The sequence below is a fragment of the Chiloscyllium punctatum genome, chromosome 25, assembly GCF_047496795.1.
Source record: "Chiloscyllium punctatum isolate Juve2018m chromosome 25, sChiPun1.3, whole genome shotgun sequence".
In the NCBI taxonomy this organism is placed as follows: domain Eukaryota; kingdom Metazoa; phylum Chordata; class Chondrichthyes; order Orectolobiformes; family Hemiscylliidae; genus Chiloscyllium; species Chiloscyllium punctatum.
Window position 1 is genome coordinate 32,999,158 of NC_092763.1, and position 20,955 is coordinate 33,020,112.

General features: G+C 42.1%; 1 protein-coding gene across 1 annotated transcript in view; it reads right to left on the bottom strand.

Annotated features, from left to right (window-relative positions):
• f8 (coagulation factor VIII, procoagulant component) overlaps positions 1-20,955 on the bottom strand; it is a 96,223-nt gene that overhangs the window by 45,074 nt on the left and 30,194 nt on the right. The window contains exons 10-13 of the mRNA XM_072594968.1: positions 13,749-13,960; positions 9,806-9,956; positions 4,849-5,058; positions 1,323-2,511 (exon numbers count right to left, since the gene is read on the bottom strand). Of these exons, the coding sequence (XP_072451069.1) occupies positions 1,323-2,511; positions 4,849-5,058; positions 9,806-9,956; positions 13,749-13,960 (1,762 nt within the window). The remainder of the gene's footprint in view (positions 1-1,322; positions 2,512-4,848; positions 5,059-9,805; positions 9,957-13,748; positions 13,961-20,955) is intronic.

Sequence of the window (20,955 nt, forward strand, 5' to 3'; positions counted from 1 at the left end):
TCTTCTACCTTTGAGCCAGTTCTGTATCCAGATGGCTAGTTCTCCCTGTATTCCATGAGATCTAACCTTGCTAACCAGTCTCCCATGGGGAACCTTGTCGAATGCCTAACTGAAATCCAAATAGATCATGTCTACCACTCTGCCCTCATGAATCCTCTTTGTTACTTCTTCAGAAAACTCAATCAAGTTTGTAAGACATGATTTCCCATGGACAAAGCCATGTTGACTATCCCTAATCAGTCCTTGCCTTTCCAAATACATGTACATCCTGTCCCTCAGGATTCCCTCCAACAACTTGCCCACCACCGACGCCAGGCTCAAGTAGTCTGTAGTTCCCTGGCTTGTCCTTACCACCTTTCTTAAATAATATTTCTCAGGAAGTGCTGCTTGATATCACTGTCACCCACAACCTTCCAACACTTTGATGACAGGACAGTAATTTTGTCCTACACTTTGTGACATGATATGGGCAATTTACTACATGTCTTTATTTAATATACATGTGCAACTACTAACAATACTTTAGCCAATATTTTCAATGGTTGTTATATTAAATTTGGCTTATTGGATAAATACCAGAGTTGTGGATGTAGGGATATGGACAATTCTTGGGATAATTCTATGGATAATTTTCTAGGGATATGGATAATTCTTGAGCGTAATTCTTCAGTATTAAATCTGGGAAGATATTGAGATCTGGAATCTCTGCTGTGTAAATTGCATTTGCTGAAGACTAGCATCTGCAATGTTAAGAAAGCTGAGATAAATGACCCATTCCATGTTTGCCATTCAGAATGTGCTTTTGACCCTTCAGCCATGTCTTTGGCTATGTTTTGGCCTCTCATGTCATTCAATGTGGTGATGTTCATTCGACCTGAACCTCTGGTTCATTGTTAGGTTCTGAAGAAGGGTCACTGGATCCGAAATGTTAACTCTGCTTTCTCTCCAAGGATGCTGCCAGACCTGCCTGAGTTTTTTTCTAGCAATTTCTGTTTTTGTTTCTGTTTTCCAGCACCTCAGTTCTTTGGGGTCTTTCTGTTCATTGTTTTGTTATCTGGGCCATTTACGATTGGATGTCACAGGGCAACAGGGCCTTATTTAACCTGTTCTCTGTAACTCTGTCTGTAATGTACTGTGTTTGGTGTTTAACAAGTTTGTTGACTTGTGCTTTACCTGCAACAAGTTGGTTCCTTATTTATATAAATTTCAAAAGTAGTGGGCTTGAATAGAAATACTACATGTGCAATCTGTAGTTAATTGACTAGATATTGTTATCTTTTTTGTTATATAGCCCTTCTGAAGCAAAATTGATATTCACTTACCTGTGCTTAAAAGCTTCATTTGTTTGCTTGGCCGCATAATCCCATATCAGTTCCTCAGCTGCAATGTAATAGTATTTAGACTGCAAATTAGCTGTTCGAGGGGTCAGCCTTGCCTCTTCCTCTGGGCACCACTCTCTGTTAGAGAAGTCTCCAAAGTTAACATTATGCAGATCTTTGTAGTTGGACTCATCGTCATCGCCACTGTTAATGTCATCTGCATAGTCGTCATAATCAATTGAGTCTTCATTAGGTTGTTGAGAATCGATTATAGCTGGCGTGGTTGAAGTTCCGTTAAATGATGTGTGATTAGATGTCATACTGTCAGATTCCCTAAAGGTTGCAGCTGTATCATTGTCCCAGAGTTTAGCCCCAGTTGTTCCGTTGCTAAATACCTGCTCCAATGTCAATGTCTTGTGAAGCTGGCTTTTTGCATTAGTCCCATGGTCCAGTTTTTGGCTTTGATTCAATTTCAATTTGTTGGTTGATATAACCTCTTCTTTTTTAAGAATCTGATTTGCGTATAGGAAGTCTAGTTTTCTATCTGTTCCTGCAAAGGTCAGGTTATGTTCTGGATGATCATGCAATGGCATCTCTCCCATTCTGCCTTTCCAAACAAGATTATCTGAACTGTGATCTGTTTTAATTAACTCATCGATTTCTCCTTTATTGTGTTTCTTAACTCTGCTGTTTTTAGTGATGGAAGAATTATCAGCTTTTTTTGTAATTTGCTTGTTGCTGGTTTCAGTTGTATGATGTAAATCCTTCCTAATACTTCGATTCAGTTTCTTGGCGTCTTTAGATAAATGATTGATATGATTTGTATAATCATTTTCTTTTTTTTCCTCAGTGTATTGCTTACGTAATGTGTGATTTGGCCTTGGTCTACAATGTGACCAGATTTGATCTTTCTCAGTCATATTTTCCACTTCATTAGTGATATTCATTAATTCTTCCAGTTCAATTGCTTCATATAGTTTTGTTATGTTGTTGTGCCTTTTGAAACCGCGGGGTGTGAAAATAAATTGCTCTGTTTCTTCTTGAAGTATATTCCCATATGCCTCGTCAGGATCAATTTCCTGAAGGAATTCTTCAATGGTTTCTGGGTCATTGTCACAGTAACGAACTCTGAACTTTGCCCTCATGCCCTGAACTTGATAATGATAATTGAGGGGTTCAAGGAACCACAAACCTGAAGGTTGAGAGATTGACGTGAAAATTAGTAACTAAATAAAATAATAAAGCCAGAAAGAATCAATCTTTACATAAATTTAAGTGTAATCATACATAATCAATTTAATTTAGTAATTGAAGTGAAAACAAGTGTTGGAAAAACTCAGCAGGTCTGGCACCATCTGTGGAAATTGAGACAGAGTTAACATTCCGAGTCCAGTGATTCTCCTTCAGAACTAGGAGTTCTCCCATTTTGAATGTGATTTAGCTAGGATGTCAGTCCTAGACTATAAGGAAGAGCAATTCAGATAGTTTTTTTTAATGCTTTCTGGATGTGGGCGTTGCTGGCTAGGCCAGTATTTTATGGCACATCCATAATAGCCCTTGAGAAGCTGGTACAAAAAAATTGCTGAAAAATTCTCCAGCATCTGTGGAGAAAAAACAGTTAACATTTCAGAGATCCAAGTTAAAAATCATACAACACCAAGTTATAGTCCAACAGGTTTAATTGGAATCACTAGCTTTCGAAGTGCTTCTCCTTCACCAGGTGGCACTATCTGATAAACCTGTTGGACTGTAACCTGGTGTTGTGTGATTTTTAACTTTGTACACCCCAGTCCAACACTGCCATCTCCAAATCATTTCAGATCCAATAATCCTTCTTCAGAACACTAAATGTTTTCTCTGCACAGATGCTGCTAGACCTGATTAGTTTTTCCAACAATTTATGTTTTTTACAGATTACTTACAGTGTGGAAACAGGCCCTTCGGCCTAACAAGTCCACACCGACCCGCAACCCACCCAGACCCATTCCCCTACATTTACCCCCTCACCTAACAATTCACCTAACCTGCACATTTTTTTTGGATTGTGGGAGGAAACCAGAGCACCTGGAGGAAACCCACACAGACACGGGGAGAATGTACAAACTCCACACAGAGTCACCTGAGGCGGGAATTGACCTGGGTCTCTGTCGCTGTGAGGCAGCAGTGCTAACCACTGTGCACCGTGCATCTGCAGTTCTTTTGGTTATTTTTGTTGAAAAGATGATGATGAGCTGCTTTCTTGATCTGCTGCATTCCATGTTATTAGCAAAGGAACATGCAAGTGGTGGTGTTCCCATGCACCTGCTGCACTTGTCCTTCTAGGTGGTACAGGTCACCGATTTGGCAGATGATGTTAAAGGAGTCTTGATGAGTTGTTGCAGTGCATCTTGCAGATGAAACACAACTGCTGCCACTGTGCATCAACAGTGGAGGGAGTCAGTGTTGAAGAAATTGAACATGCGCTACTTTGTCCTGGGTGGTACCAAGTTTCTTGAGTGTTGTTGGATTTGCAATTATCCAAGCAAGTGGACAATATTACATGACACCCCAATTATATTATAGATGGTGGACAGATTTTGGGGAGCTAAGAGGTGAGCTACTTGTCATAGAATTCCCAAACTCTGACCTGCTTTTGTAGCTGTTATATTTATATGGCTGGTCTAGTTCAATTTTTGGTCAATGGTGTTCCTCAGGATCTTGTTAGTGGGGTATTCGACAATGATACAATCATTGGATGACCTGACAAGATGATTAGATTCTCTCTTGTTCGAGGTCATCATTGCCTAGCATTTGTCCAGCATGATTGTTACTTGCTACTCAATTGCACAAGCCCAATGCTGTCCAAGTTGCGCTGAATTTGAACATGGACTATATTAGTATCTGAGGAGTTGTGAATGGTGTTGATCAGTGAACATTTCCCACTTCTGGCCTTATACCAAGTGGAGGTCACTGATGAACAAGCAGAAGATGGTTGGCCAAGGACATTAACCTGAGGAACTCCTGCAGTAATGTCTTGGAGCTGAGATTATTGCATTTGATTTGAACTAACATTTACTAGATTTTTGTGACATACCTTGTAAAGGACAAAACTGATAACTATCATTATGAGCTAATATCTTTAAGGTTCATGGAGTGGAACCAAAAACAGACCAGACCCTTTCTAATCTAGAAGCTCCGATTTACCAGGCTAGTATGTTCCAGCATGTTGGCTTCGAGATAGTCCCAGTGGATAAAGTGGTCTGGACTCTGCCCAAAGTTAGGGGGTAGGAATGTCTAGATTTACTTCCTTTGTTGCTTTCAAAAATTATGATTGGTTCATATCTTCTGACGCATGAAACAGATGATGCTGGACTTTACAACTCTCAGTATCTGCTTGCAAATTTGACATCACCCCACTGACATCATACGAGCTGAACCAAATTGGAGGCCATGATCCCAGCATAACTGCTAGGATCATGGATAGAGGTTTTGTGGCGTTCCATATGTTTCATTTCCCTGTAAACTAATTATAAGATTCTGTATTACTGACCAATGTTATCCATGTTCATGTGGATTGTTTCACTGGAAAGTGGGAAGAGAGTTAACACATCTTCATACACCCCGTCATGTTTAAATGTTTGTCCATGGAAATAAATTGAAAGAAAGTTGTCTTCAGCACCAACGATTACATGCCAAAAAATCACGTCATCCTCACAGAATTTCAACCCGGGGACATTTTCATAGACAAACCCGTTAATACCTACAAAATAATAAGCAATCATACAGATCAGTGCCTGAAATATAACGTTGGTATGTGTTAATAATACAGACAAGTGACAAATGTGAAAAAAAAACCGGGATAGGATTTCACTTCCTGGGTTGAGACTTCAGCATCATATTCATTTCTGGATTCCACACATTGCCTTTTAATTGATAGTCAACTTAATTAACCCAAAGTCACATTCATTGCTCGTAGTCCAATTAGCAACAGCAAGCATAGGAAGGAGGCAGTTCAGAAGAAGCAGCAAGCTTGATTTAAAGGGCAAGCAACAGTTATTGCTGTGATTGCTATTTATCTCAATAGTTGAAAGATGCTTTGAACAGAGGGCAGTGAATAGGAGAATTCAGTAACTCCACACCATTTCCCTAACTCCTCACTCGATATATGTTAATCATGGTGACAGCATGGAGAAGCATCTACTTAATTGTGAGTGACATGAGAGGGCCTGCATGGCAGATGCAAAATAAGGCTTGAAATGGCACAGGAGTCAAATGGCAGAGAAAAGTTGAAGAGGATTTGAGTCCAGTGCAGGAAACTTTTCAATGAATTTTGCATTTCTGGCTGAGTCAGTCCAAACATAGGCCCACTAGGCAAGCATCCTGGTGAGCAATCACCAAATGCAAAATATTTGGGGATCCTGAAGTTATGTTCAGTTCTGATCATAGGAGAGCAGCACTGAGAACCCGTAAGCAGTGCTAATAGACAGTAGGCAGTGGGAAGTCAGAAACACCGCTCATGAATAAAAATTTGCAATTGGGTGAAGGAGAGAGCTATTGTTTTATGGAATTGTTCTTTAGCTTGTGGGCCAAACAGAGGCCAAACAACAATGCTAAGGTGAAAGAGAACACGTTCATGTGGTAGGACACCCAAGTGCACACAACAGGTCCATTTTCAAGATGGCTGTTGATCTGGCCATAATGTCTGGAGCGTTGGCGATGGCAAAACAAGAACCCAACATGGACACGACTGAAAAAATCTGAACACCGCTAGGTCCTCTCCGAACAGTGAACTGTCATTTCATTATCTTAAGCAGCTGAAGCTTGCATTAATTGTGTTGAGATCTCATGACTACCTTTTCTTATATGTTTCATAGGGCCAACTGCAGAGGAGGGGGAGTTGACACGAAGACAACAAATTCCAGCGGAGGAAGATACAGTAGGGTCTATCTCCACCATGACATCTTCGTTGTGCACGCATTGAACCTCTGAGTCCTCACACCTTGATAGAGATGTGTTATAGAGATATGAAATATATTTTCCCTTTTAACCCACCTTTCAAAAAACTGCAGCTGGGTGCATTTTTTTGAAGAGTATTTTTACGTCTTTTGATGTGCCCTTAAAGTCAGACAGACTTCCTTATAAGTTTAAATCAGAAAGGCGAAAGTTTACTTTCAAGAACACTTGAAATATGCTGACAACAACACTCCAGATTCAGAGAAGACATGTATATACGCACAAAAGAAGAACGAATGCTAAAATGTCACATGCACTTAGATTTCTTAAAGTGCAGAAAATCATTAATACTCTAATTCTTCAAGAAGTTGTCAGAAGATTTGCAAGCCCGAACACTCTCCCTTGGTTCACTGAAAGAAAAATTTACATTAAAGCCTCGGGTATGAACTCATGGTATGAACTTAAGCAGCAGCAGGTTTTGGCTTTTTCAAAGTTGTGGTCATATCTGATCAGAGCATTTCTAACCCTGTGGCTAAAATAAATTAGCTCCACGTAATTGCCTCCAGGGCATTTTTGTGGCACAGTCTTTCCCTTTTACTGGGTGAGACATTTTCACTTTGACCTTTGTATCCCAGACTGACTGCTGTGGGGTGTCTTTGTGAATTCTTAAGGTATATTTCCTCTCCTGAGCCTGTTTCTGTCATATGACTACAGTATCAAAGATTCCATTCTCAACCCAAATAAGTTGATGCTGAAGCAAATTGTCATGCAATGGAGGACGTTTGTTATCCCATCAATAGTCCAGTTAGTGGGCGGCACGGTGGCATTGTGGACGGCACGGTGGCACAGTGGTTAGCACTGCTGCCTCACAGCGCCAGAGACCCGGGTTCAATTCCTGCCTCAGGCGACTGACTGTGTGGAGTTTGCACGTTCTCCCCGTGTCTGCATGGGTTTCCTCCGGGTGCTCCAGTTTCCTCCCACAGTCCAAAGATGTGCAGGTCAGGTGAATTGGCCATGCTAAATTGCCCGTAGTGTTAGGTAAGGGGTAGATGTAGGGGTATGGGTGGGTTGCGCTTCGGCGGGGCGGTGTGGACTTGTTGGGCCGAAGGGCCTGTTTCCACACTGTAAGTAATCTAATCTAATCTGATTATGAATAGTCTTTGAATGTCTATATTTATACTTCCTTCTTCATAGGCCACTAAGTCTATCAGATTTATTACATAGTCTCTTCAATTTAAATGGAGAAGGGTGTTTATCAACACCTGGGCAGACTATTTATATTTAACTTTTCCGATATATGCAGAGAAATGTCTGCCCCATGTCTGTACAAAGCATATAAGAAGTCACCTGACCCCATGGACACCATTTTATGTCAAGGTAAAGTGTTCTTTTAAAACATTAGCATGTTAGTCTTTTTAAACATCTCTGGCCATTTTGCACAGTGTGAAATAGACATCAGATCAGAGCTGGAGAATAAAGCAAAGTTCAAGTTCTGGACAATGAGAACAGGCTTAGGCCAGCACAAAAGGCAGAGATGCAGATCTTTAGGGGTCAAGTGGCTCTGTCTGGAGAACCAACATGAGATGCGTGCCTACGATTAGGACTACCTGAGGACCTGCAGGGTCATGAGGTAAGAATGGAGGCATTAACTTACCTCATCTACTTCATTGTGTCTCACTTTAACTGGGTGAGGTCGTCCATCTAAATAAGTGGTCAACCCCATGAAGAACCATATGCAGCACCACTCAAAGTGGATGTAGGAACAATACACTGACATTCACAAAATGTATGCTGCAGTCAGTAACTTTGACCAGTCAAGCAAAGCATCAGGGTGGAGGGGCACCTGTTACCCACTCCCCAACAGGGGGTTCCTTCCAGCGTTCAAGTGTGCCATGGAAGAGCTGAGGAAATAGTAAATGGTGACGAGGGGACCACCTCATGAACCTCCATTAGAATCATCCGTGTCATGGAGTCTCTTATTGACAGACATATCTGTAGAGTCATGGCATCTTGTGTCCTTTAACCTAAGAGCAACTTTTGATAAATATCTAGATGTTAACAACAATAGTTACATATGCTTCAAAGATTATGAAAGGTTGATGGCTTGTAATGATCACCAAAGATGTTGGATCTGCTGCTGAAATATAACTTTGATGGTACAGATGTGAGATTCATCCAGAGCCTATATCAAGATCAAGTAATGAGTATTGGGCTAGATGATGGATGGTTAATATGTGGATAGAATATGACAAGGCTGTGTATTGTTGTCAAAATTATTCAATCCATGCATGGAGCACCTTTCACCTCAATCATACAATGATGTCCTCCACTGGTGTGAGATGCCATTGGTGTGAGATGCCACCAGTGCCAGTTGCCAATTCTTGGATGGAGCTGGTTGAAGAGAAGTGCAAGTTCTTTGAATGTTACAGTCATGGGAAGTCCTTGGCAAGGCTTCCTGTGAGTCTTTAGATGACTCTTATGAGGGCGCTTAGATGTTGTCTTCTTTGGCAATAATGCTGTGGCATGTTCCCCCACCACTGCTCAGAGATCTGCTTGTATCGATCTGATCTTCCAGGTAGCATTTCACTATTTTTTACAATGTTCTTTCTTCCTTTTCATCTGGAACGTGGAGTCAACCTGAACTTCAGTGATGAATCTCTATGGTCCATATGTAGAAAGACATGTCCACTATCAGAACCATTCCCTTATAGAGCCTTATGAATTATGTTGCAAATAATTCTCTTAACACTTGATGGCCAGTTGCCTTCTATGTGCTTTTCCCTTATCAGTGATGTCTGTGGCTACTGTTCCAACATACTGACTTATTTTTCATTGTTTCAATGCTTTGACCTCCTAGTTATGGACCCTGAATGCACCTTGTGTTTTATAAAGAAATTGGCTTCGGCCATCTGACAGGTTTATGAAGAACCTCAACTGGCCAATTATCCATTTCAGGCAGGCTGCCTCATCCCTCTCTTCTTGGAGTATTTTAAGCTTTGAACACATCACTACATGAAGAAATGAACATGCCAGTCTGAAGAGTAGGTTTACGCAACTGCCCACCTCCCATGCCATTCTGACATTTAATCCAAAAGTTTATCCTTATTGTCCAGAAATGTATACATCTTAATTAATTGTGTGTATGTGATGAATGCGCAGACACACACCCAAAGATATAAAACTAAAGATCTTCCCTTATCATATGTAATAATAAAGATTATGGAGATTGACTATTACCAAGTGGAATACTTTATTCCTCATTCTTTCTGTATTATACTAAGGTGCAGTTTCCCTGATGTAAGTTACAAGCACTTATCCCACCATTTCCATACTGAAACCCATAAAACTAGGTCTAGGACTGCCCTGAGGTTAATCAGAAGCAATCTAAGCCAGAAGCTACAAAAAGTCAATTGTATTATCCTCCAAACATCCAAATGCTGCTAATATTAAAGTCAGATGCAAACTTCAGTTACATATCCCTTGAAAGATATGTAAAAGATTATTTAGGGCTAAGTTGGATGTCTTGTGTTATTGAAACATCAACAATCACTTACTGTGCATGAGGTTGGAATCATAAAATTTGGGATCACTTGGGTTCACCTGTGATGGATCCTCACAATATTTTTCAATATTATCCTTTATGTACCAGCTTTTGTTCTCATCAAAGATGGAGAAGAAAAGGTATTTGGCTCTGTCAATTTTTACCTGTGAAGAAAATAGAAAAGAAAATGTAATATTTGGCTCAATATTGTCACAGTGGAGATATGTTATTTGCCTTACCTTGTGAGTTAAAGATTTGCAATTCTACTTGCAGCTCCTATTCATCCTACACCCGAGATGTTATTTCGGGTGAATGTTATTTCGGCAAAGAGAATTTTGTGTCTACTTCAGTGATTGCCAAATCATTGCAGTCATTCTAAATATGTAAAAACATTTTTGTTGCATTGTCATCTTACTCACACTTCAATTTTCTCAAGGGTTTTGAAATCTTTTTGGAAATTCTGAATGATGGGCTAAAAATATGACCGATTATTACTTTATTTTTCTTAACTTTCTCTTCAAAGTTAAGATGACTACAAAAGAAATTAATAGAGCATTTAGATTTTTTATAGATGTTGTAGATTACAGGAAAGTGGGAAGATCTCAGGTGACTAAAAAAATCCAAGGAAAGAGTGAATTTAGATTAGATTTCAGATTAGATTTTATTGTCACATGTACCTGAGTACAAGTGTACAGGCATATAGTGAAAAGTGCACAGAGTAGCCACTCTCTGACACCATCTTAGAATAAATTAGTTAGAATTAAAAAAACAAGAGCTGAAATTAAAGAAACAGAAACATAAGGGAAAGAAAATGTCCAGATCACCCTCGCTGCCATCACCACCATGAAGTTTGAGCCAGGCTCACGAATGCTGACTACTCTGGACCTACCAACACCAATTTGAATAGGTTTGTTGCAATCAGTCTTAATTTCAGAGCTGTACAGTCAGAGAACAGTAATGTTACTCAATTTATTTGGATGTTAGAAAGCACAGAACAAAAGAAAACGCTGCATTCTAAGTTGGATGTATTGAAAAATAAAATTAGCGTCAGAGGCACAGTGGTTAGCATTGACGCCTCTCAGCGCCAGAGACCCAGGTTCAATTCCCGCCTCAGGCAACTGTGTGGAGTTTGCACATTCTCCCCATGTCTGTGTGGGTTTCCTCCAGGTGCTCCGGTTTCCTCCCACAGTCCAAAAATGTGTGCAGGTTAGGTGAATTGGCCATGCTAAATTGCCCGTAGTGTTAGCTAAAGAGGTTAATGTAGGGGAATGGGTCTGGGTGGGTTATGCTTGGGCATGTCGGTGTGGACTTGTTGGGCCGAAGAGCCTGTCTCCACACTGTAAGAATCTAATGTAGAGGTAGCAGAAAAACAAGCACCATGGATTGCTTTCCCTTTAAAATATTAAAATGTCTCAATTTCAACAAGGAATTGTCTCAAGCTGAAATCGAACAAAATGATAAAATCATTGAGTCCAATAATCAAGTCTGTACCTTCTAGAGTGCAGTTTTAATGTATTTCATCTTTCTTTTATATATAACTAGTTTAATCTTTGGCATATTCCTCCATCTTTGTTTCTGCCTCTTGCTCAAGATAAAATAAAATTCCAGAAGGACATCAATCCAACCTAATATTCAATGTTAGCCATCTAACCTTTCTTGGCATGTATGTTATCACTCCATGATGTAGCCTGTCAATTCATTGTTAGACCTGGCAGAAATCTATTAGTTTAAAAGAGTGGCATACTATTCTGCATTTCTCTACGGTTTCCAATTTGTTTTTTTTTCTGTAAGATGGAAATCTTTAATTATAACTGGTTCTTCATTCAACATTTTCATTTCTCCAAATTTAGGAAATGTTGCAGGCAGCTGGTAAATTTTAAATTTTAAATAAAACATTCAGTTAGTTTCTCTATTTCCAACAAGGTGGAAGTGAGTAGCTGGTGAGCCTTTATTTTGAGTAGTAAGGTTTATTAATAGTAGCAATGTTTATCATTTAATAGTTGGAGGAATGACAAGGCAGTTCTGACCCCCTCAATTGAACATTTGGTCATATGTGGGAATTCTAGGGAGCCTCTTGTGTTCTGGGTGACCATTTGCACAGGAAGTGTTGTCAGTTGCAGCAGCTCTAACATGGTGTTTCAGAGCTTTAGCAACAGCTGGCATCCAGGAGGTTGAGTGCTTTCTATATAACAGGTTTATAATGTAATCACCCTGCAGCTACATACTGCAGAACTTTCAGGAAACAATGAATTGCTGACCACTGGGCAGTCAAGTATAAACTGATGAAAGTGATGGTTCATCTGGGGAGTGCAGCCAAAACTATGACTTGCTCAGCTGTACAGAGTGCACAAAGAAGGCCCAAAGACAAATGGTTCTGGGAAATTTGATATTTGTGAGAACAGACAGGTGCTTGTAGTTACAGATTTGAATCCAGGGTAAAGTCCTTCCTGGTCTGGGTGTCAAGAATGTCACTGAATGACTGCAGAATACATTCGGGGGAATTGGTGAAAAGCCAGACATCATGTTCCATTTTGGTACCAACAACAACATATGAAGTTAGGTAGGAAATTAACAAAGAGGACCTTAAAGGTAGTAATCTCTGGATTACTCCCAGTGTCACACACAATAAAACAGGAATAAAACAGATGAATGCATATCTGGAAAGAGAATGCAAGAGGGAGGGATTTAAATTTGTGTGAAATTCAGGCTGGCAGTGGGTAGAGATGGATTTCAACCGAAGCAGAGCTAGGACCGACTTCCTTGCAGTGTGATTTTTTTAGTGTTGTTGAGGAGGGTTTAAACTAACTTGAAAACATGTGGGAACTTGGAGATGATACTAGAGAGGGATATCAAGATGCAAAGCATATTGGAAGACAGAGGTGGCACTGGAATCAGAAAATAGTAAAGTTTTCAGTGGCAAAAACAGAAGTTGCTGGAAGGTCTGGCAGCATCTGAGAAGTCAGAGTTAATGTTTTGGGTCCAGTGACTCTTCGAGTCCTAGAGATGTACAGCACAGAAACAGACCCTTCGGTCCAACTCAACCAGCTATCCCAACCTAATCTAGTCTCACTTGCCAGCACCTGGCCCATATCCCTCCAAATACTTCCTATTCATGTACCAATCCAGATGCCTTTTAAATGTTGCAATTGTACCAGCCTCCACCACTTCCTCTGGCAGCTCATTCCATACATGCGCCACTCTCTGCATGAAAAAGTTGCCCGTTAGGTCTCTTTTATATCTTTACCCTCTCACCCTAAATCTATACCCTTTAGTTCTGGACTCCCCCACACCAGGGAAAATACTTTGTCTATTTACTCTATCCATGCCCTTCAAAATTTTATAAACCTCTATAAGATCACCCCTCAGCCTCATACGCTCCAGGGAAAATAGCCCCAGCCTATTCAGCCTCTCCCTGTAGCTCAAACCCTCCAACCCTGGTAACATGCTTGGTAATCTTTTCTGAACACTTTCAAGTTTCACAACATCCTTCTGATAGGAAGGAGACCAGAATTGCACACAATATTCCAAAAGTGGCCTAACCAATGCACTGTACACCCTGCAACATGACCTCCCAACTCCTATACTCAATACTCTGACCAATAGAGGAAAGCATACCAAACGCCTTCTTCACTATCCTGTTCACCTGCGACTCTACTTTCAAGGAGCTCCTCAGATCAAAGTCTTCAATGGGCTCATCATAAAAGAGAAAGTAACAAAGTCTAAATTAGGAGTGAAGCATATTTATGTGAAAGCACGGCATGCAGTAAATTATATGGATGAGTTTCATATGCAGATAATTATGTTGAAAAATGATGTTGTGATAACATTGAAAGGCAGCATTGACAACTAAATGTCCTGGATGCAAAGTGTCCAGGAAAGGAAGGAAGGGGAAGCATGGTATTATCTAATACTTATGGAGAATAATCTCAAATAATTAACACAGAGCTTCTCCTCACCATTCGTGCATTGATATCCAGCATGTTTTTTGCACAGATCAACAGAGGGCCAATAAGTCCTGAGGCGATATCACGATCCATATCCAGATTACTGAAGTAAAATCGAGTCAGGCAGCCCAGATCAGAGTCAGTTGGTCCATCATTTTCAGTCACATTCCAAAAGTAAGTGACTGTACTATTGGGCTTAACAATATGGTTTCTTACATTGTAACCTGCAGACAGAATCCAATCAGAATTTATACAGCTTGCAGAATCAGTTCCAAAAATTGAAGAATCTTAATAAAAACACTATTAATACCATTAATCTGACAGCCATAACGCTTACAAACTTGTTATTCAATAATCTGTTCTGAAGTACATTCAAGTGAGAACATTGTCCAGCAGAGCACATAAAGGAGACATTTTCAGAAAGATGAAATATGGATGCTGTGCAAGGTGGAACAGTTCTGGTTACCATTATATAATAACTCAGTTGAAATTTGTGTATTCTGCTTGGGAGTAACATCTTTGTTCTTAATTTTGTTCCAATCCAGATTATAACATTTTTCAAACAGAAAGGTTTTAAAATGAATGAAGTGCCCAGGGATCTGAGTTTACTAATGCATGAATTAGAATATAGGTACAGCAAGTAATTAGAAAAGCTAATGGAATGTTATCATTTATTGTGGGGGGACTTGAAGATAAAAGTCTGGAGGTTATGCTTCTGTTTTACAGGGCACTGGTGAGACAATGTCGGGAATGCTGTGGAAAGTAGTCACTTTATTTAAAGAAGGATATGAATGTATTGGAATTGGATTAGAGATGGCTAAGTGTAATAATATCTGAAATGAGTGGGTTATCTTATGAGGAAAGGTTGGACAGGCTAGGGTTGTATCTACCAGAGTTTTAAAAAATTAATGGTAATTCAATTGAAACATGTAAGATGCTGCGAGGTCTTAACAGGGTAAATGTTGAGAATCAAGAACGAGGAGTCATTGTTTAAAAATCTGAGGTTGCCCATTTAAAACAGAGATGGGTCGAAAAGTGTGGTGCTGAAAAAGCACAGTAGGTCAGGAAGCATCCAAAGAGCAGGAGAATCGATGTTTCGGGCATAGGCCCTTCATAAGAAAGGGCTTATGCCCGAATCGTCGATTCTCCTGTCCCTCAGATGCTGCCTGACCTGTAGTGCTTTTCCAGCGCCACCCTTTTCGACTCTGATATCCAGCACCTGCAGTCCTCACTTACTCCTAAAACAGAGATGAGGCAACATTTTTTTTCTCTCAGGGTGTATCAGCCTTTGGAACTCTTCTCCTGAAAAGGTGATGGAAGCAGAGTCCTAGAAGGTTTGTAAGGCAGACATAAATAGGTTCTTGTTGAGCAAGGGGATGAAAGGTTATTAAGGATAGCCAAGAATGTGGGTTTGAGGTTTTCCAAAAACAAAAACTTGCTCAGCTGAATATCTTTAACATTGCTCATATTTGGAAAGTCTTTGACCTTTGCGAGACAAAGCTCATATGAAAAGATCATATTATCACTCAATGGACAGGTTTTGTCATGCCATTTACAAATATGTAAGCAATGTCTTTTTCATAGTTATGTGGTATAAATTGTCTCCATTAATGTCCTCTTTATTTATAGAAAAGTTTTCTTCCTCGTTCTGTGATATGTATGAGGTAAACATGGATAATATCTGCTATTAAGCCTCAGTCAGAAGCAATAACAGAAATTGCTGGAGAAACTCAGCAGCATTTGTAGAGAGAAAGCAGAGTTTCAGATGCAGTGACCCTCCTGATTGTAGCGAGAAAAGGTTTGGTATATATGCTCAAAAGACGGGTTTTGGGGTTGTGGAAGGGGTAGGTGTAAGCGTTAGGTGGAGATGGAGCCCAAAGAGAGAGAGAAAACAGTAATTGTGCAGATAAAGGAATGGATACTGGTGAGTCAGTGAGCAAAAAAAGCTGCTAATGGGGTACCTGAGTGAGTGAAAATGGAGAAAGTGAGGACTGCAGATGCTGGAGATCAGAGCTGAAAATGTGTTGCTGGAAAAGTGCAGGTCAGGCAGCATCCAAGGAGCAGGAGAATCAACGTTTCGGGCATGAGCCCTTCTTCAGGAATGAGGAGAGTGTGCCAAGCAGGCTAAGATAAAAGTTAGGGAGGAGGGACTTGGGGGAGGGGCGTTGGAAATGCGATAGGTGGAAGGAGGTTAAGGTGAGGGTGATAGGCCGGACTGGGGGTGGGGGCGGTGAGGTGAGAAAGAAGATTGCAGGTTAGAAAGGTGGTGCTGAGTTCGAGGGTTGGGACTGAGACAAGGTGGGTGGAGGGGAAATGAGGAAACTGGAGAAATCTGAATTCATCCCTTGTGGTTGGAGGGTTCCTAGGTGGAAGATGAGGTGCTCTTCCTCCAGCCGTCGTGTTGCTATGGTCTGGTGATGGAGGAGTCCAAGGACCTGCATGTCCTAGGTGGATTGGGAAGGGGAGTTGAAGTGTTGAGCCGTGGGGTGGTTGGGTTGGTTGGTCCGGGTGTCCCAGAGGTGTTCTCTGAAACGTTCCGCAAGTAGGCGGCCTGTCTCCCCAATGTAGAGGAGGCCACATCGGGTGCAGCGAATGCAGTAAATGATGTGAGTGGAGGTGCAGGTGAATTTGTGGTGGATATGGAAGGATCCCTTGGGGACTTGGAGGGAAGTAAGTGGGGAGGTGTGGGCGCAAGTTTTGCATTTTTTGTGTTGCAGGGGAAGTTGCCGGGAGTGGAGGTTGGGTTGGTGGGGGGTGTGGACCTGACGAGGGAGTCACGGAGGGAGTGGTCTTTTCAGAACGCTGATAGGGGAGGGGAGGGAAATATATCCCTGGTGGTGGGGTCCGTTTGGAGGTGGCGGAAATGACGACGGATGATATGATGTATATGGAGGTTGGTAGGGTGGTAGGTGAGGACCAGTGGGGTTCTGTCCTGGTGGTGATTGGAGGGGCGGGGCTCAAGGACAGAGGAGCGGGAAGTGGAGGAGATACGGTGGAGAGCATCGTCAATCACGTCTGGGGGGAAATGGCGGTCTTTGAAGAAGGAGGCCATCTGGGTTGTGCGGTATTGGAACTGGTCCTCCTGGGAGCAGATGCAGCGGAGACGAAGGAATTGGGAATGTGGGATGGCGTTTTTACAGGGGGCAAGGTGGGAGGAGGTGTAGTCTAGGTAGCTGTGGGAGTTGGTCAGTTCATAGTAAATGTCCGTGTTGATTCGGTCGACCGAGATAGAAATGGAGAGGTCTAGGAAGGGGAGGGAGGAGTCTGAGATGGTCCAGGTAAATTTGAGGTCAGGGTGGAAGGTGTTGGTAAAGTGGATGAACTGTTCAACCTCCTCGTGGGAGCACAAGGCAGCGGCGATACAGTCATCGATGTAGTGGAGGAAAAGGTGGGCGGTGGTGCCAGTGTAGCTATGGAAGATGGACTGTTCCACATATCCTACGAAGAGGCAGGCATAACTGGGGCCCATGCGGGTGCCTATGGCTACTCCTTTGGTTTGGAGGAAGTGGGAGGATTGGAAAGAGAAGTTATTAGAGTGAGGACCAGTTCAGTCAGTCGAAGGAGGGTGTCAGTGGAAGGGTACTGGTTGGTACGGCGGGAAAGGAAGAAGCGGAGGGCTATGAGTCCTTCATGATGGGGGAATGGAAGTGTACAGGGACTGGATGTCCATGATGAAGATAAGGCATTGGGGACCGAGGAAGCGAAAATCATGGAGGAGGTGGAGGGCGTGGGTGGTGTCCCAAACGTAGGTGGGGAGTTCTTGGACAAAGGGGGACAGTGAAAATGGATTCCTGTGATGAAAGCAACCCATGTGGGACGTAGTTAAAGATATGGAAAGAGATATTCCAGCGCGAAAATTGTCATAAAGGCTGCAGGGTCCCAAAACAGAAAATGTGATGCTGTTCTTCCAGATTGTGCTGACCTTCACTGGAACACTGCAGCAAGCCTGAGACAGAGATGTTGACCAGGAAACATGTTGGTGTGTTGAAGTGGCAGGCAACCAGAAGCTTGGGTCATTTGTGCTCACAGAGCGTAGGTGTTCTGCAAAGCTGTTGCCCAATCTGCATTGATCTCCCCTATGTAGAGGAGACCACGTTGTGAGCAGTGAATACATTAGACCAGATTGAATGAAATGAAGGTAAATGGCAGGTTCATCTGGAAGGTGTTTCTAGGGCCTTGAATGATGCAGAAGGAGGAAGTAAATGGACAACTTGCTTGGGAAGGTGCTGTGGATGGTGTTGAGAATGGAGGAGGAGTTGACCAGAATGTTCCAGAGAGAACTGTCCCTGAGGAAGGCTGACAAGGGAAGAGAGGGGAATATGTGCCTGGTGGTGGCATCCAGCTGGAGATAGCCAAAAAGGTGATTTATGATCTTTTGGACGTGGATGCGGGTGAGGTAGAAAATAAGGACCTAGAGAACCCTATTGGGAGTTATCTACCGGCCCCCAAACAGTAGTCCGGATGTCGGATGTAAGTTGAATCAGGAGCTGAAATTGGCCTGTCGCAAAGATGTTACTACAGTTGTTATGGGGGATTTCAACATGCAGGTAGACTGGGAGAATCAAGATGGTATTGGACCTCAAGAAAGAGACTTTGTGGAGTGTCTCCGAGATGGATTCTTAGAACAGCTGGTGCTGGAGCCTACCAGGGAGAAGGCAATTCTGGATCTGGTATTGTGCAACGAACCAGAATTGGTCAGGGACCTCGAAGTGAAGGAGCCATTGGGAAGTAGTGACCATAATACAATAAGCTTCAGTCTGCAATTTGAGAGGGAGAGGGTACAATCGGAAATGATAATATTTCTGTTGAATAAAGGGAACTATGGAGCTATGAGGGAGGAGCTGGCCAAAGTTCAATGGTGCAATACCTTAGCAGGGATGACAGTGGAGGAACAATGGCAGATATTTCTGTGTATAATGCAGAAGATGCAGGATCAGTTCATTCCTAAAAGGAAGAAAGATCCCAGGAGGAGGCATGACGAGGGAAGTTAAGAAACATATAAAGTTAAAAGAGAAAAAGTATAACATAGCAAAGGTAAGTGGGAAACAGAGGACTGGGAAGCTTTTAAAGAACAACAGAGGATTACTAAGAACAAAATACGCAGAGAAAAAATGAGGTACGAAGGTAAACTGGCCAAAAATATAAAGGAGAATAATAAAAGCTTTTTTAGGTATGTGAAAGGCAAAAAAATGGTTAAGACTAAAATTGGGCCCTTGAAGACAGAAACAGGGGAATATATTACGGGGAACAAAGAAATGGCAGAAGAGTTGAATTGGTACTTCAGATCTGTGTTCACTGGGGAAGACACAAGCAATCTCCCTGAGGTAACAGTGGCTGAAGGACCTGAACTTAGGGGAATTTATATTTGCCAGGAATTGGTGTTGGAGAGACTGTTAGGTCTGAAGGTTGATAAGTCCCTGGGACCTGATGGTCTACATCCCAGGGTACTGAAGGAGGTGGCTCGAGAAATCATGGATGCGTTGGTGATTATTTTCCAGAGTTCGATAGATTCGGGATCAGTTCCTGCGGATTGGAGGGTGGCTAATGTTGTAACACTTTTTAAGAAAGGTGGGAGAGAGAAAGCAGGAAATTATAGACCAGTTAGTCTGACCTCAGTGGTGGGAAAGATGCTGGAGTCTATTATAAAGGATGAAATTACGACACATCTGGATAGTAGTAACAGGATATGTCAGAGTCAGCATAGATTTATGAAGGGGAAATCATGCTTGACTAACCTTCTGGAATTTTTTGAGGATGTAACTCTGAAGATGGATGAGGGAGATCCAGTAGATGTAGTGTACCTGGACTTTTAGAAAGCTTTTGATAAAGTCCCACATAGGAGGTTAGTGTGCAAAATTAGGGCGCATGGTATTGGGGGCAAAGTACTAACTTGGATTGAGAGTTGGTTGGTTGATAGGAAACAAAGAGTAGTGATAAACGGCTCCATTTCGGAATGGCAGGCAGTGACCAGTGGGGTACCGCAGGGATCAGTGCTGGGACCGCATCTTTTTACAATATATAGTAATGATATAGAAGATGGTATTAGTAATAACATTAGCAAATTTGCTGATGATACTAAGCTGGGTGGCAGGGTGAAATGTGAGGAGGATGTTAGGAGATTACAGGGTGACCTGGACAGGTTAGGTGAATGGTCAGATGCATGGCAGATGCAGTTTAATCTGGATAATGTATGGTTATCCACTTTGGTGGCAAGAACAGGAAGGCAGATTACTACCTAAATGGAATCAATTTAGGTAAAGGGGCAATACAAAGAGATCTGGGTGTTCTTGTACACCAGTCAATGAAGGTAAGCATGCAGGTACAGCAGGTAGTGAAGAAGGCTAAAAGCATGCTGGCCTTCATAAAAAGAGGGATTGAGTATAGAAGCAAAGAGGTTCTTCTGCAACTGGACAGGGCCCTGGTGAGACCACATCTGGAATATTATGTGCAGTTCTGGTCTCCAAATTTGAGGAAAGACATTCTGGCTATTGAGGGAGTGCAGCGTAGGTTCACGAGGTCAATTCCTGTAATGGCGGGACTACCTTATGCTGAAAGACTGGAGCGACTGGGCTTGTATACCGTTGAGTTTAGAAGACTGAGAGGGGATCTGATTGAGACATAAAAGATTATTAAAGGATTGGACACTCTGCAGGCAGGAAACATGTTTCCGCTGATGGGTGAGTGCCGAACTAGAGGACACAGCTTAAAAATACGGGGTAGACCATTTAGGACAGAGATGAGGAGAAACTTCTTCACCAGAGAGTGATGGGTGTGTGGAATGCTCTTCCCCAGAGGGTAGTGGAGGCCCAGTCTCTGGATTCATTTAAGAAAGAAAGATAGAGCTCTCAAGGATAGTGGAATCAAGGGTTATGGAGATAAGGCAGGAACAGGATACTGATTAAGGGTGATCAGCCATGATCATATTGAATAGTGGTGCAGGCTCGAAGGGCAGAATGGCCTACTCCTGCACCTATTGTCTATTGTCTAACCGTGTTGTGGGAGGGAAGAGAAGGGTGAGCGCAGAAGTGCGGGAGATGGGTCAGACATGGCTGAGGGCTCTGTCAACTATGACAGTGGGGAATCCTCAGTTGAGGAAGAAGGTAGACATTTCACTGTTCTCCTTGTCAAAGTTGGCATCCTCAGAACAGATGTGATACAGATGGAGAAACTCAGCAGTTGTGCAGCATCTGTGGAGAGAAAGCAGAGTTGACGTTTCGAG